Source organism: Orussus abietinus, unplaced genomic scaffold (assembly GCF_000612105.2).
Source record: "Orussus abietinus isolate OABI.00-Male unplaced genomic scaffold, Oabi_2.0 scaffold26, whole genome shotgun sequence".
In the NCBI taxonomy this organism is placed as follows: domain Eukaryota; kingdom Metazoa; phylum Arthropoda; class Insecta; order Hymenoptera; family Orussidae; genus Orussus; species Orussus abietinus.
This window is the reverse complement of record NW_019395989.1, coordinates 717,849-733,567: the sequence shown is the minus strand read 5'-3', so window position 1 is coordinate 733,567 and position 15,719 is coordinate 717,849. Positions and strand designations below refer to the sequence as shown.

Here is a 15,719-nt window from a genome sequence, read left to right as displayed (position 1 = left end):
TCAAGCCTTAGCGAGGTAGGAGTCCCGGAAGAGGTTAATATGTCCCCGATAGGGAAGGTCGAGAAGATCGTCATCGAGGGCTCTCTTTCTACGGTGGTGGTGACCGGTCTCTTGGGCATAGACCACGTGATGACCGCCGCCATCGCTGTGGCCGGAGGCGAGTTTTTTCACGGCCACGATAAGAGATAACATAAGAGCCAAAGCGGAGACCATGAGAGCCTTCATCGCGAGGAGGCCCAGAGCGCCGAATCCCATGGCGGCCATCATTTTTCCTGCAGAAGGGTACCATATAAAAAAGTGTCATTGGAGCTATATTAATCTTAAAAACCATATTGATTTGCCAAACGAATTCGTCCGCGAACTTATGGAACAAGATAATGTAACCTAGGAAGAGGTGCCTGAGGAATATCCCCATACTCACCCATCATGAGAGCCAGGATCATCATTCCACCGTCGCCCTTCTTGCCTCCTCCGAATCCTCCTCCCCCGCCACTCCCTCTACCTGGAATTACGATTATTACCTAATTATTATTAAGGTTAAAGAAAAAAAATTATCCGAACCGGCGACCCTGAAGAAGCAGAAGGCACCGACCTTGGGCGATGGAAGGCAGACTGTCCCTGATGGCGTTTTCAAGATTATCGGGAACCAGGCTGGGAAGTTTGATCCTGAGTTCCCTGCCCTCCAGGAACTCCAGGAAGGGCCCCACGGTCCCGAAACCCTTGAGGAATCGCGCCTTCCTGGCTTCGCCATCCTGAAGACCGTCCACCAGGCTGACTCCATCCGTGATCTCCAGCACCGGCGACCTGGCGGATTTGTCCAGCAGCTGCTGGACCACTCTCTTGACGATCCTCACTCCGTGACAGGAGACGGACAGGTTCCTGGGGTCGGCAGCTCTGCAGGATCCGTCCCAGAGGTCGCGAAACTCCTCGCAAAGGACCACAGGACCCCCGAGCGTGAACACCAGGACCGTCCACGAGAGCAATCCGAGAGTGTGTTGGTTTTTCGTCACCATGATGAGGTTGTCGATGACCCCACAAGACCTCTGGGCTGGTGCTCGTCTGCTGGCCTCCTGTCGGTCCACAATCAGGGGATTTAAATTTCCGTCCTGACAGGAAAGGATAAAATCCTCGCCATGTCGCGCAGTCAACGTGTATTATAGTAAAATAACCGATCCCAAATAAAGACAACGACTTAATAAACCCACCCACGTGTTTGAAAAACCTCATAAACTATCCCCGTGATACCACTATCTGCCCGAAGAAAATTAAACGCAAGGTTAGTCCATAATTGCAGGAAAGAGACGCGGCGCTAGGGTCGTGATCTTGTCGGAGACGCAACCGCGAAGGATCTTAATCTCTAAATTTACATCCGACTCCTGTTTGACACATCCCACACCCACACGGTATTTTCTACGCTCGGAAATAAAACCCATTGAACCAAAGAAGTATTTCGAAAAATCGCAGGATAATTATTTCACTCCAATAAACAAACATAAATTGCATAATCCCGAAGTTGCATCCAATTTATCCGGGTTTATTCGAGTAATGTATTTCTCTGCTTTCGTGAATCTTTTTCTCTCGATGTACCGAATCCCTAATCCACTGTCGTCGCTTTGAGACGATGCACTCCTATTTTTTATCGATCCCCTTTTGGGCCCTCCCTGGATTCCGGGCCCGATATCGAACAATGCACTGCGATCGCGATTTGGAGCAGACTTATCCGAACCTGCGGAACGTGTTGCAAAGGTCCGAGTGGTATCTCGTCCTCGCCAGGAAGCGCGCTTTATATACATAGAACCGCGGTGATTGTACAACGAAAAAAGCGACTCTCGGCCATCCCTCGCTTTTTCGTCGCTCTTCGGGGCTCGTTCGGGCGTCTTCTTGTTCTCGTTGCCGCGCTTTCCAGAGCGTTACGACTCTTCCCCCGCCGGCCGGCAGTTTAGAGTGCGATCTTGCATGCCGTCGATCGTACCCGGGCCCCCTTTGGAATGCCTTATGGGCCCTATTGCGAGGAATAGATCTCGAAGACGCTCTAGAGGTGCGATTTTCTCCTCAGCGGAGATCCTCGCTTAGTGGAGCGCGGTGAACGGATCGTTTCGATTTGGATCCGAGCGTGCTCGTCACGGGACGCACCTCGGATTCGAGAAGAGGGGACGAGACGCCATTTTGGTACCACCGATTTCATTTCTCCGATTCTGGTTTGGCGCCAATTAAAATGGCTATAGTGCACATTCGAACCCTCTTTTTTGATAAAATTTCACCTAGAAAAGATTTTTCAACGGGCTTCGGCTAAATTTCAAGGGTGTTCATTTTTTATCATTTTTTTTAGTGGACCTTCCTCGGCGAAATTTTATGGGATCTTCTTTAACGGGATTTTTCCCCAGAGAGATTTTCCAGGTTTGCGACGTTAATGTCTTAGGCTGCAATTGTTAATCCAGGTAACGGGGTTTGGCGTAGGCTGGAGGTTAGGCAGGATTCCGCATTAACGTTTCATTACCTCCAGCCATTTTCCAGGGTCCGCTGGTCATGGAGATAATTCATTCTCCGATCTCACGGCCTTGGATATCAAGAGCTGGAATGCAGCTCTTCTTTGTCATTTTTCCTGCTCCACATTGTTCTACTCCGCCGCTTCGGCAAACAGTAGCGCCGCCATTTTGGAGCCGCCGGAGGGCGTCGAAGATTTTCCAGCGACGCTCCATGACGTCGGCTTCTTTGTCTTAAAATACATGCCACGGTTTTTAACGGGATCCCGGGCGGCCCGAAGACGGACAGGTGGAATTCCGCATCAGCGATTTATTACCTGCCATTTTCCTGGCTCCGGTGGATATATGGAAATAAATCGTCCTCGAATATCACGGATATTAAAAATAGGAATTCCGTTCTTCCTTGCCGTTTCTCTGCTCCACATTGTTCCACTCCTCTAACTATAGCCGCCATTTTGGTCCACCTGCTCGCCCCGTTCCGCCGCCATCTTGTTTCTGCAAATCGTCGCCGTAATATATGTATATGTCCGCGTTTGATTGATGGAAAATCGTGTAAAATTTTCCGAGGTGACGTTCCTGGTAAATAAATAACGCACTTTCGGATCTCGTTTTTTCCTAATCGTCGGTCTATCAACGCCATCTTGGATTGTGCATTCGCGAGGCAAATCACGAGTTTCGTTCCTGACGAGAGTGTCCGATCGGAAGCTGCCCTATAAAAATCGTCACCATCCTCGGACGTGAGACAATTACCAAAGAAAGAGCCTAACGGGGAGGAAAGGAGAAAGAGATGTACAGAATCTAGTTCATCTCCGTAAACCTTTCTCTTCTGTCCCACTTCTCTCGCCAAGTGAGCTGCACATATATACACGCGTACTGCACATATATACACCAGACCAGGGTATAACTAGGGATCCCTCGATACCGATCGACGAATCGATCCTCCTCGGGCCGATCGATCTCTCCTCTGCATTGAGAAAAAACAATTCATTTGACCGGGGAAATATTTTCATTCGAAGAATAATTATTTCCCCCCAAATAAACCGAAATAAATTGCATTATTCCGAAGTTGCATGCGATTTAATACAGTTTTAGTCAAATATCTATCCTTTGAATTAACGAAATATTTCTTTGGTTCGTTGATTTTTTTTTTCTCATCGTCGTAATTAGTCAACGTTACACGGAAATGATGCAAATGCTCTTATCATGGTCAGTGGAACCTCGCAACCTGTAACAGTACATGATAATGTTCCTTTCGCAAAGTAGCGCTGAGAACCGCTTTATAAAACCACGTGTGAGCATCTCATGAATAGTAATTATCGCAGCAACAATTAGATCGTAAACGGCTGCTTTTCCATTGTCGCGCCGTGGAAGTAGATAAATGGGTCCGGGATTGTTGCATGAGAGTCTCGGATCACTTCAGGATCTCGCGATATAATTAACTTTTTTCACCTGCATTTCGATTGCACCTGCAGGCATCGAGATAACTAAGTCAGAATTAAAAATGGAATTTTTCAGTTTAAAATGGATCTTTTGACATCTAGAGGCGGAGAAAGCCGAACGAGATCGGGGACGATCATCTCAGGATTCGAGTGGAGGTCATCACAAAACTTTCGGATTAAAAGAGTGGAAAAATGTCAACACATGATTTGGCAAATAAAAGATGTCCCGAAAAGTTCCTTCGGAAATTCTGGCAATTAAAACATGAATTACAGGATCTAACAACTGTGCCTTAAAAATAATGGATCAACGAGGAACTCTAACAGCTCGAATTTAAATAATGATAAGGAATGACGGTGTGGAAATTACAGGGCGGTCTAAACGGTTCATTTCAAGCATTGTGGATCCGAAGAAATGTACACGTAATTACCTAGTACCTAGTTTCGAAAACAAGAGTACCTCTCTAGCTCTATGATAGTAATTAGGCGTAAATTGCTAGAAATACTCCTTACGGAAACAGTCGGCGAGTAAATTAGTCCGATTATCATTCTTATAGTTGTTTGGCGAAGAGGCAGCCAATTTGAATCGAGCGCGCGTCCCTTGCGCCGCCATCTTGGATCCGGCGCGCGTCCCTCGAAAAGGAAGAGGCCGGAGAGAAAGCGAAGAGATCGAATTATGAAGAACAATCTGAAGAGAAAAGCCAAAGCGTTTATGTAGGTTATAAAGTCACAGCCCCGAGGAATGCCGGGGTGTGTTAATACCGGATGCGATCACGAATTGCGGGGGTCAGAGAGCGGCCATTTTTCCCGTCTATTGCGGAGGGCTCCTTGACGCGAAAACGACGTGATAACATCTACGGCTCTTTATACCTCTAGAAAGTGTGTCGCCTATTAAATAAAATTACGCATTCCGCCATTCCTATCGACATGCTGTATTCTATTAACCGTCGACTATAATTGCGCTCATGAATATTTGGATAGATGTATCCAAAGGAGGGATTTAAATACGAAGAGAAGATTTTTTCCTGCGAATGTCAAAATACACATCCACTGTATATTCAAAGAAAAATTATGTGAAATATGAAAAGGAGTCCCTGAGATTCCTCTCGATGAAGACGAAGCGACCTTGGGTCGTTTAATATTAAATTCATACTTTCCCATAACGAAATAATCCACAGACTCGCAGTAAATATTTCCAGTGCATATAAAAATAATAAATTTGTAGGTCGAGTCCGGGATGTTAGTTTCAATCGTCACAATAATTGGCGTTAATCGTGCCGTTTTCTCCGTAGCGAATGTAGTTTAATCCGAGATAAATTAGAAATCTGCGTGTCTAGGTCGCCTAGAAGAGCCTCCACGCAAGTTGTAGGTCGCCAGTAATCGAGAAGGTAGAGAACCGGATTAATTATGCGAGCACCACAAACAAGTCCTTCCGTTCCACAGGTGAACTCGACATAACTGTAATTAAATTTCTCCCGTGGAATTTCTTCACAAAAGTCCAAGAGAATTCGATCAGCCTCGAATTAAAAGCGCCATTAAACTACTCTACATCAGGTTCCATTTCCCCCTCTCCGAGGAAACGCACGAGTATGCTTATAAAAACAAACAATAAATATTTATTCTCACAAGGACAACAACAACATCGCCGACAGTAACAGTACATTAGCACTCTATCTCTGCCAGAAGAAAATAAGTTAATTAAATAATTAATAAAGGGACCTCCGCAAAGTCAGCTGATCGGCGTCCACGTGTGCGTCCAAGTCATGGTCCAAGTCTCAAGTTCAGTCCCAAAAGTCTAAAATCGTCAGAAACAAAGTCATAGTCCCGTTTCGTGAATCTCAGTCTCAAGATTCAAGTCCTAAGTCCAGGAATAAAGTCTAGAGTCGCAAAAAGTCGCCCCGTCCCGCCAGCGACGCCTGGTCCCGCTTCGGTCGCGGTTCCAGGGTGAGCAGGGCCTCCTACAAAAAAACTGCTTCCAACAAAAGTTCTCCAGTATCTTGCGAGGAACAACGTTTGTTGGGAGCATTTTTCTCCCAGAGGCACGGGGTGGCCGGAAGCGCAGATTGAGTGCGTCGCGCGTGGAGCTCTTTAGGGTCGGTCCAGGTCCTCCGTCTACAGTCCAGTTGCATCGAGGTCGGTAAAAGTAGGTGATGAGGTGCGTGTCACGCGTCTGTCGGTCTCGTATCCAAGCACCTCTTCCGGGTCTCGGTCCATCGTGAAGGCGGAGTAGATTAGGAATGTATAGGGTGCCTAATCTAGGGCTAAACGTCTAAACCTTAGAGGCCTAACGGCAAGATCGCGCGCGAGCTCGAGCAGTATTTTGGACCTGGGTCTCTTCAGGGTGGTGGACCCTCCTTCTACCTCGACCCAGAGGGTCCCCGAAGAGACTCCAAACCCGAAACGCCAGGTTTCAGGAGGGGACCACCGACCCCGACTGTCCTGGCCCCCGGAATCCAAGTCCCGCCACCCGAAGAGCGCTCTTCAGGGTCGAGTCACTTCACGTGGGCGGAATAGGCTAGGTCATGGGCATCCGGTTGACCAGGAACCGGCGCAGGCCCATGGAAGCTTCTAGCCCATCCACTGGAATAGCTGTCACCATGACCATGGTCCGAGCTGTAGGTGTGGCTGGACGAGTGATGAGGATGTGCCACCACCTCGTACGTCACGTGCTTCTGGTGGCTGAAGAGCTTCTTCAATCCGATGATACCGGCCAGCAGCAAAGCGATCTTCGACAGCAGAAGGGCTTTGCCCACTAATAAGGCGAGTCCCTTGAAGGCAAGACCTCCTATGAGACCGATCTTCAGCACCGCCGCTGCCAGAAGAGCTCCCATGTTACCGCCCTTCTTCCCACGACCTGAAACGACACCTGCTTTAGATGTCTTAATTCACCGTGGCGGCTTCCATTCATTCCCGAAGAGTTAATAAAAACTCTTCCGGGTGAATGTCGATCTCCGTCCCGCGTGGGAGATCGGGATCATCCGGAGAAGAGAGTTACAACTCGGTCGTAAATTCATGAAGAAGCAAGAGTGAAATTGCGAAGTAGCGCGCGTTCGACCTCGCTCTTCAACTACTCCTTCCGCAACCTCATCGGAGTCCCATAAGGGGATGCGAAAAGGTTCACGAACGATCAACCCCTCGGATGCCCCTTTCACCCTCCCTTAAAATGACGTGAAAGTGTCGTGAAGAAATTTCCTCCGGTTTCTCCAGTTTCTAATACGTGTCCAAACGATTGGGAATTAATATTTGCAGATTCTAAAAAATGCGTGGAAAGGTCAAGGTGGGATTTCTTCTCACCATCCTGAACGGCAGCACTGTCGGCTCGCTCGATCGAAAGGCCAAGGTTAAGGGACCCGGTCTCGTCTTCAGAGGCTGATACCACGACGTCGTCTTCGGGGAGGATTCTCCATTTCACGCTCCTGGACTTGACGAAGGCATAGACCTTGTTGACGATCAGGTCCAGGACCTCGGAGTCGTCGTCTTTGCTCCTGCCGGTCTGGAAGGACACCTCCTCGGTCACCTGGCTCGTCTTCCTGATCTCGATGTCGTCGGTCAGCTCGATCGACGCCTTCTTCAGCAGCTTGTTCATGTACGTCACCAGCTTCAGCATCACGCAGCTGCTGATGTCGTTCTGCGAGCACTTGGAATTCAGTTTGCGGAGCAATTCCTCCTCGTACTTGGCGCGATCGGTCAGGGTGACGGATTGCTGCTCAAGGACGCCGATCTTGTCGATCTTCTCCAGGGGACTCGCCAGACATGCCCCAAGGAAGCCGAAGGCCACCAACGCGAATGCCACCTTCATCTTGAACCTGAAGAAAGATTACGCAATTAAGCGAAACCCAGGAAACTACCCTTAAGGTGATGGTGCACCCTAAAAAAGGGTAAATATGTCGAAAAATCCAGGAACGCCTATTTACGAAATTTCATCAAGCCTCCCCATTCGCGTAGTGAAATTTCGATCCACCTATTGTTCCACGTATTTCCTATTCCCCTAGTACCATCTGTCAAGTGTCCAGAGCAAACAGAATTAAATTGGAAAATTCACCCCCCCGATGAGGGTTAAAAATTGATAAAAATCCAGGAACCTCTATCTCGAAGTCGCGAGTGGGTACGCACCTGGAGGAGGTTCTTCGGGAAGTCTCGGGTGTCCTGGAAGACTTTGGCTGGGCTGGTCAAGGTCTAAGGCCCAGAGAAGCGGCCCGGTGGTCCCGATGGGTCGTGGGTCTCTGGTAGCGCGTCTCGCCCCGGCCCGTTTATATAGTAAGATGTCGGATAGAAGATAGGATCCAGAACCGGCGGCACCTCCTGTTAGGAAGGTGGTGGGATGCCGCTGGGACCGAGGAAGAAGAGAGTTACCGACCCGATCCAGAGGTGAGGATGTTCCTCGGCTCGACTCGGCGGAAACTGGTTCCCGTCCCATGGTGGCGTGGCCCGGAGAGGCCGCGATCGAGGCGTCCTTCTACACGCGCACACGCGTGCCTCCCCTGGCGGAACCGACGGGCCCGACCCACCGGGAGAACCGTGTCACGGATGTGGAGCACGCACGCCATCCCGTATCTCCGTGTGTATCCACCATATACGACCGAGTAACCATTAATCGCCCAGACCGGAATTGCCGGCTTTCGAGGATGCCCTACCCCTGGAGAACGGAAGTTCCAGTCGACAAGGACGTGGATTGGTGCATGGGGGTTGGAAGTACCACCAAGGGGGTTGATCGGTGCGAGGTTGTCGAATGGTGGTCCTTGGATTCGATGATGAGGCTGGAAGTCGCAAGCACGTAGGTGGTGGCATGGATGTCCACTGGTGGTCCTTGGGATCGGAAGTCGGAAGTCGCAAAGAGCAAGGACGAAGGTGGTTGCCCTGGTGGCCCTTGATCGATACCCATTGCACCAAAAATCCCAGCAGCAAGGACGTAGGGGATCACCAAACGTATCCTGAAGAGGACCCTGAAAGCCGAACAACGCCGCCTCGCTAGAGAAAGGACGCAACGAAAAGTAAAAGTGGCAGGATTCAAAGGAAAGTCCAATAACCGACTCGCCCCCAAATTCGTGCTAAAAAATAAAACCGGAAATAAATCACTCCTGAAGTGCAATTTTTTCTTTTTATTTCTATGCGTTCCAACACCTCGTTAAATATTTCTAGTAATTACCGAGTGCGTGCAGAGCTCCTGGTAGCGTTAAGGAAAAGGAGGAACAGGCGAAAAGGGAAATGTCGGCTTATTTGCATGCACCGACGCTTCCAGCCTGAAGAGGCATCAATGGAGACGGAGTCTCCATTAAACAACGCGCGTGACGCCATTACTGCCGAGACTCGAAGAGGTTCCTTGAAGAACGGCTCGAAGACCTCGTTTCGAGTGATTTGCTGGGAAATCCTGAAACAGAAAATACCCGCAATAAATACCGAACGTGTGTATGTACTCTATGTGATTTAACCTCCACTCTTTTTATTTAATAATGCTTATTTTATACCCTGCCCTCCGATTTCCAGCTCGCAAGAAACGCGCCTTCCGCGGCCGTTAATAAGAACGCGCTCCAGTCCTGCAGAAATATGTGAAAAGCGAGAATCTTAACTTATTTACATCCGGCGAGGCATTTAGACCGAGAAGCTCGATATCAACGACTCGGATTCCGTTAAGGAGGACACCTGACTTTATTAACGACAGTCGAGACACACATTTATTTATCTAGCGTGGCATCTTTCGCGTTCAACGGCCATCATTTCAACTCCGAGAGAAAACTATAAATTCATTCTAATAAATTCTCATCGTTCCGAACAAACGTCGCATCCAATTTCAGTGAAATAAGAATTATTTGAGCTATCGGCGTCGTCCAATTTCGTCCCCCGGTGAAACTTTAAATTAAATTCATCAAGAGCCGCTTTTACTTAAACTAAGTACGGTAGTTACTTACGCAAATTAATATTCTGCAAATGGCCGACGATATTTGTCCGCTGCGTTATTAGGCGTAATTATGCAGCGAGGTTTATTACACCGCAGAAGAAACGGAGAGTACCCGAGAAGACGGCATCTGCAAAATGGCGGACGCGTCAAATGGCGCATCGCGGAGTGTAAGTACTGTTTAGAAATATTTAGAACCTTCGAAAAAAAATTCCCTGGCGTGAGGAAATTTATACTTACGTTAACATTCATAGTTTAGGGTATTTTGAAAGTGTTTTCGCGAGAATCGAGGGAGGAACTTGGCCGGATCCGTGCCAAGGAAAGCGAAAGCTTTTATTGGTCGATTGTGATGCAAAAGAGATGTTAGGCTAGACCGTAAACCAGAAACTCGGGCAGATGGAAATCCAAGGATCACTTAATATTAGATATTCCATTCTTCGAGTTTCCGTAAAATAAAAGACCGCGTTTTCGGCCAATTTTGGTCACCTCCAGCGTCGCGCCGAAAGTTGTTCTCAGCCACCTCGCCGATTTAAAATTGCATAATTAATTAACTGGAGTTTCTTTCCGCCCCTTTTTTAAATCCACGCTCCGTGTAATCGTGGAAGCAGTCGACGTAACGTGCCGTGAAGTCTGAATTAAGTCAAGGTGCAAGGACCATTAATTTCGAAGATTATTTCCTGCGCTAAGTGGGGCGGCCATCTTGGCTCGGCATTCCGCGGGAATTGAAACGTAAATCGTTGGATTTGGGACAAATCGCGTTTATATCGGCTTTACTAAGCACATTCCCGTTGTCATGCTGGCCCAAGGCGAGTGTTTTGACGGTTCAAGGGACCGTTATGCCGAATTCTTTCGAGTTCTTTCCCAAGAGGGTCCACGAGGTCGTAAGTGGAGCGCTGCCTCTTGTGGGCGTCCTACAGTCCCAGATTTCGGGACTTTCTTGGGCTCATTGATGAATCGGTGATGCCGCTCTTTGATTTCTCCTTCCCTTTTTTGGGACCCTCCATGATTTCTGACATTTTGGGCACATATTCAAGAAGTCCCTGAAACACTGTAAACTTTTTAAAGCCGACCCCTGTTACCGAATTGCATTGTTCTTTATCGTACAAAGTCAAAGGCACTCGGTTTCACTGATGGGTTCTTGTTTCGAGCTCTGTCGGGGGTTTCGAAAATCCCTGGAAAAGTGAGATTCGCACCAACTCGGGAATCATGTCGGCGACCGTTTCCGGTCGTTTCTACCGGTCGAAGGAGGCCACGCGGTCAACCGGTGGCCGTCCATCCGATTCCGGGAGATGCCGCCGGCACCTTCGACCGGTTCCTATCACTCGAGATATGCTTCACCAAGGGCTGGGGAAAAAATCTTGGAAATCTGCATTTTCCGTCCATTCATTCCTATTCATTCAAGTGAAACCTATTTCCAAAATATTCATCCATTTTTTATTCTTCCTGCTTTTGCCCGATCGAGCGGAAGGGAGGGCTCCGATTGCCCGGAATTGGCTCCAACGGAAAGTCGAGGATTTGTTTACCAGCCGACCATGGCCTCGATTCCGCAAAACCTTCATATTTCTCGAGGTCGAGGATGCCACGCGGTCGGATAGGGTGCGGCCATTCCGCACCGGTTCGAAGCCGTGCTGGCCGTTTTCGCTTACGTTGCAATTACCATTACAACCCTGGAATCTCGTACGGACGTTACAGGGAGCCATAACGGAAGTTCCCCACTTATGGCGAGATAATTTCACCTGCAACCACCGTATCGATTAAGCCCACTTTCCGATAAGCGGCACATCGACAAATTTTTATAAAACGTAAATTTCTAAATTAATTATCCCTAGCCTACTTGCAGGAGTAATTACGGATTTCACTCCTGAATTAATTCATGGATTGATGGTTTAATTCGGGAGAAAGAAATTCACCGAAATCCAGATTTTATACAAAATAAATAATTATGGAAACGTGCAATTGAGACAATGTCGGGGTTAAAGGAGAACGGTACGGTTGTAACAAAATATATTTAAATAATCTGCATTTTTACAGTTTAGGACTTTAAGGTAACAAGATGTCAGGGAGCGAGAGGAGTCCCAAAATCGATCGATCGATCTTTGAATCTAGCTTTCGAAGACTTTCGATGTCCGCTTTCCATCGGGAGAGATCCGCGACGTCCTTAATTTGTGATCTTATTGCACCTCCATCGAATCCGAAAACTGAGTCGACCTTAAGGACACTTCTCTGACTTTGCTTCTTAGAATTGTTAGTAAAAATATTTATACTAATTTTAAGCCTCGCGTTAATCAACTATTTACAGTATCAACATCCTGAGTCTCTTCTCGTACGGTTTCATCTAAGTAGTCGGAGATGGAGAGTCCCGAAACCGATGATCCTTAATCGAGTCTCGGATCTAACTTTCGAAGACTTTCGATGTCCGCTTTCCCTCGGGAGAGATCCTCGAGAGTCCTCGATCCAGGATAAAAAATTTCCCAGGATGGCCTTGATCCGGACCCGGACCTAACCCAAGCTGGACCAAGAAGGATTTGAAATTCCAGATTCCATCATGATCTCCATGACGTGCCACAACATCCATCATCACCGTGACGCTTCCTATTATGTACGTCATTTACATTTGACGTCACTTTCGTATTATCTTGATACTCTTAGATATCGATTTTAATTTTGATTTTTCTCGAGGCCTCGTTTTAAGGTCATCGCCTTGATCGGTACTCCTTGTAGCCCTGATAGGCAAGGTCCTGTCCGTAGGACCCGGTGTCTCCAGGATAGCTCTCCGAATATCCTGGATAACTTCCACCATGATCTGGATAGACGTTCGCGTTCTCTTTGAACAAGACTTGTGGATATCCAACTCCACTCTGGGTGTACACCGGAGGCTGGTAATTGTTCAACGTCGGCTTATAGAGCTTGAAGAACCCGATAAGACCCGGGATGACAATCGCCATGAATGCCAGGAACTTCTTGAAGGACGCCAAGCCCAGGATGAGAGGAAGGAAGAGGAGCAGCTTCAGCTTGAACAGCTTCAGGACTATCAGCATTGGGATCAGCAGCTTCTTCAACTGATTGCGAGCTGCGAAGATAATGCAGATTTTTTTCGACCCCGGGATGTCTAACTTATCGAAACTCTCTTACAAATCCTGTAATTATACCCTGATAAAATAAATCCCATCGAACCAGAGAAATACTACTTTGGAAGATAATTCAAAGAATAATTCCTTGACTGAGATAAACTGGAATAAATTGGATGCAACGTTTCTTTGGAATAATAACAATTTATTTGAGTGAAATTCCTTGAATTAAAAATATTTTTCTCTGGGTCAATAAATTTTGTTCTCTCAGGGTACCATTACCGCATGTACTTACAGAACAGAGTATCCTTTTTATTTTCAATGGTGTCGATCTCGTCCGCAATTTCATCCAGAAATCTTGGAGCATAAACCTCATTTTGTCCCGTGACCCAGGAAGGAACTGCGACTTCGATGGCGACGGTCTTTACGAATTTCTCTGCTTTCCTGGCTGCGAATTTCCACAGCTGGTCCCACTCCGACTCCTCGGCTCTGGGGAAGTATAGGACCTCCATAATCGCGTGTCAGAGTTTCTAATTATTTTCTCCATCCAGTTTTATTAAGATTCTGACTTTTTGGTATAGATGTGTGACACTTACATAACGTCTTAATCGTTGCAGAAAATTTTTTTACCAACCTTGGTGCACCGGAATATTCGTACGGCTGACGATTGACTTCCCGGACCACGTCTCTGGACATTCGGACGACTTTGACATTCTCGTTAAGATTGTACTCGTTCAGGTCGAAAAATTCAGAAAAACTCTTCAGAGCTTGGGACTTGAAGCACTCCGCAAGTTCGCCACTCAGACAGGCTTGATTCGTTTTGGCTAAATATGGATCTACGTTTTTTCCGGTTCCAAATCCGATCCAATCGAACAAGTCCTTGCCCTGACGAGTGCCATTTCTGCTCCCTCGACCCTCATTTTGAAATGCAGATGGTTCATCTAAAAAAAAGTTTAAAAATAACTAAACACGTAATACATATTTTATGTGACAATAATATACTTTATAAACATATACACTTCCTTTTATTCTATAATCCTGAACGTTACCGACGGGATAAACGAGAGGACCTAACTAAACATACCGCTTGTAGGTAAAGTGCGACATAACCTAGAATGTCTGTTTGCAAAGAGCTGCTTGGTTGGAAATAATTTCTTATTCTTGCGGGAAACTCTTTGAAGCAAGTTTTTAGTAGTTGAAAGAAAAATCGGCAATTTTTCACGTACCTTGTTCTATGCGCGTTTCCGAATCCGAGTCTTGGAAAGTGACTCTGCCGCTCGATTGAGACTGCACTGTTACCAACAATAGAATCGACGTTACCAGCACGTGATAAAGCTGCATCCTGCACTTTCGACAAGTTCACCTGTCGAGACGGAAAATTAGAGCCCCGGTGATAATTGACAAACGACCTCGGTAAACATTTGAACGGCAATTGCTGTACCGGAGAAAGTCCGACGCTGTAAATCGCACGTTAACAATGGGCGTAAAAATCCGACAAGTCTCTCGTTAAATGTAATCCTACTTCATCGACACGCAAGAAAACTTCCTGACCGCCATGGGTGCTTCTCATTAATTCGAAATTCGACCTTCTTTCATGGAACAACCGCTACTTCGATCAACTCCTTTGTACAGTTACACATGTACCGAGAAATATACAAGTGAAACAAACGAAAAATGTATCCGCCATAAACGTGAGCCGAGAACCTCTTAAGCTAATACGACCTAAAATCAGTTAACGGTAAATTAAAAAATGTCCACCAGAAAATTATTTAATAGAAAATATTGTAACCTGACTACAAGTGGGTCCCAGTCGACGTCACGTCGAATAATCTCGATTTCCAATTCTTGACGTTCACTGACGTCATAAGATGCACTAAAGCCACGTGCTCACCGGTCTCCTCGAAAGCACATATCTCGAACGTTCTTTCTCCCTCAGGAGCACTAAACTCGAATCGAGGAATCGAGTTTCGATAGAGTCGATCGATACTCGAAGACTCGGTAGAAGGCGCGAGCTCTTCTCCGGCGCCTCGGTGGGACTCAAAATGGCGGCGAAGAGGTTCCGTTATTTCAACGGGCCAATGAGCGCTCGCTCGTCGAGGAACCGGCTCGTCCTCCTCGAGACAGTTAAAGATCTCGATTTTCCACAAGCGTGGACGTGACTTCGATCACGATTCCAACGGCGGTAAGAATTGAAATTCGCGTCCCGGGCGAAGCGGCGGTTTCCAAGATGGCGGCGCAGGGAGTATTCGGGAGTGCTCGAGAAACGTCTCCAAAAGGATGGAAAAAAAAATCCAATGGCATATTTTCGACCGTTTTACTCACCTGAGTTTCAATTCCAGTCCCAGAGGGCGTCGCGAGATCGAGTGACCATTGTCCAGCCATTTCTGCAGGATTTATACGAGTCATCTCCGGAGGAGAAATGCGTGGGTAGTCTGGAGAAAGAGAGCCAAATGCTCAGAAAAATCGAAAGTGAAAGGGGTCCAGGATGCTGGGCCGGAACTTGAGGTCCGATGACTCTTGGGGAGAGTTCAAGTCCACCGACCCCGGAGTTACATGTCATGTACTTGTATAAGCTTTCCTTATATGTGCGGTCATAAACGATGTGCGTCATTCGCTGTTTTGCACTTTTCTTTCCTGGCTCACGTTACATGTCCTCTTTCACATTTTTCCTTTCATATTTAAGGCGACGCGAAAGGGCCATTCTATATACCAAAGCATGAAATTATTTATAAAACTTATTTCCAAACCGGATACTGAAACTTACAAAAAAGTTACAATCATGTTATCACGATTTAAATAATAAACCGCACTACTTAAGTAACGAGGGTTTAACAATTGA

At 47.1% G+C, this 15,719-nt stretch overlaps 3 protein-coding genes across 3 annotated transcripts; all 3 read right to left on the bottom strand.

Moving 5' to 3' along the window:
* LOC105703589 lies at positions 1 to 1,239 on the bottom strand. The gene is made up of 3 exons (XM_023434002.1): positions 593 to 1,239; positions 422 to 502; positions 1 to 272 (listed from the first exon to the last, which is right to left on the bottom strand). Exons 1-3 carry the CDS (start codon positions 1,011 to 1,013, stop codon positions 1 to 3), a joined length of 774 nt encoding a protein of 257 aa, XP_023289770.1. The 5' UTR covers positions 1,014 to 1,239.
* A 5,172-nt stretch (positions 1,240 to 6,411) lies between these two features.
* LOC105703588 lies at positions 6,412 to 8,801 on the bottom strand. Its single transcript, XM_012432082.1, has 3 exons — positions 8,554 to 8,801; positions 7,214 to 7,725; positions 6,412 to 6,773 (listed from the first exon to the last, which is right to left on the bottom strand). The coding sequence occupies exons 1-3, from the start codon at positions 8,799 to 8,801 to the stop codon at positions 6,412 to 6,414; spliced, it is 1,122 nt and encodes a 373-aa protein (XP_012287505.1).
* A 3,701-nt stretch (positions 8,802 to 12,502) lies between these two features.
* Positions 12,503 to 15,234, bottom strand: LOC105703630. Its single transcript, XM_012432133.1, has 5 exons — positions 15,203 to 15,234; positions 14,107 to 14,243; positions 13,515 to 13,821; positions 13,176 to 13,369; positions 12,503 to 12,882 (listed from the first exon to the last, which is right to left on the bottom strand). The coding sequence occupies exons 2-5, from the start codon at positions 14,219 to 14,221 to the stop codon at positions 12,506 to 12,508; spliced, it is 993 nt and encodes a 330-aa protein (XP_012287556.1). The 5' UTR covers positions 14,222 to 14,243; positions 15,203 to 15,234; the 3' UTR covers positions 12,503 to 12,505.
* Between the last annotated feature and the right edge of the window lie 485 nt (positions 15,235 to 15,719).

Excerpts from the sequence above, each read along its gene's own strand:
- LOC105703588 (XM_012432082.1), bottom strand. The coding sequence starts at position 8,801 with ATGGGTATCGATCAAGGGCCACCAGGGCAACCACCTTCGTCCTTGCTC. Across the intron at positions 7,726-8,553 it reads GGAACTTCCGTTCTCCAGGG|GTTCAAGATGAAGGTGGCAT; the intron begins GTAGGGCATCCT and ends ATCTTTCTTCAG. Across the intron at positions 6,774-7,213 it reads CAGTGCTGCCGTTCAGGATG|GTCGTGGGAAGAAGGGCGGT; the intron begins GTGAGAAGAAAT and ends GTGTCGTTTCAG.
- LOC105703589 (XM_023434002.1), bottom strand. The coding sequence starts at position 1,013 with ATGGTGACGAAAAACCAACACACTCTCGGATTGCTCTCGTGGACGGTC. Across the intron at positions 503-592 it reads TCTGCCTTCCATCGCCCAAG|GTAGAGGGAGTGGCGGGGGA; the intron begins GTCGGTGCCTTC and ends TCGTAATTCCAG. Across the intron at positions 273-421 it reads GATCCTGGCTCTCATGATGG|GAAAAATGATGGCCGCCATG; the intron begins GTGAGTATGGGG and ends ACCCTTCTGCAG.
- LOC105703630 (XM_012432133.1), bottom strand. The coding sequence starts at position 14,221 with ATGCAGCTTTATCACGTGCTGGTAACGTCGATTCTATTGTTGGTAACA. Across the intron at positions 13,822-14,106 it reads GGAAACGCGCATAGAACAAG|ATGAACCATCTGCATTTCAA; the intron begins GTACGTGAAAAA and ends ACTTTTTTTTAG. Across the intron at positions 13,370-13,514 it reads GAATATTCCGGTGCACCAAG|AGCCGAGGAGTCGGAGTGGG; the intron begins GTTGGTAAAAAA and ends ATACTTCCCCAG.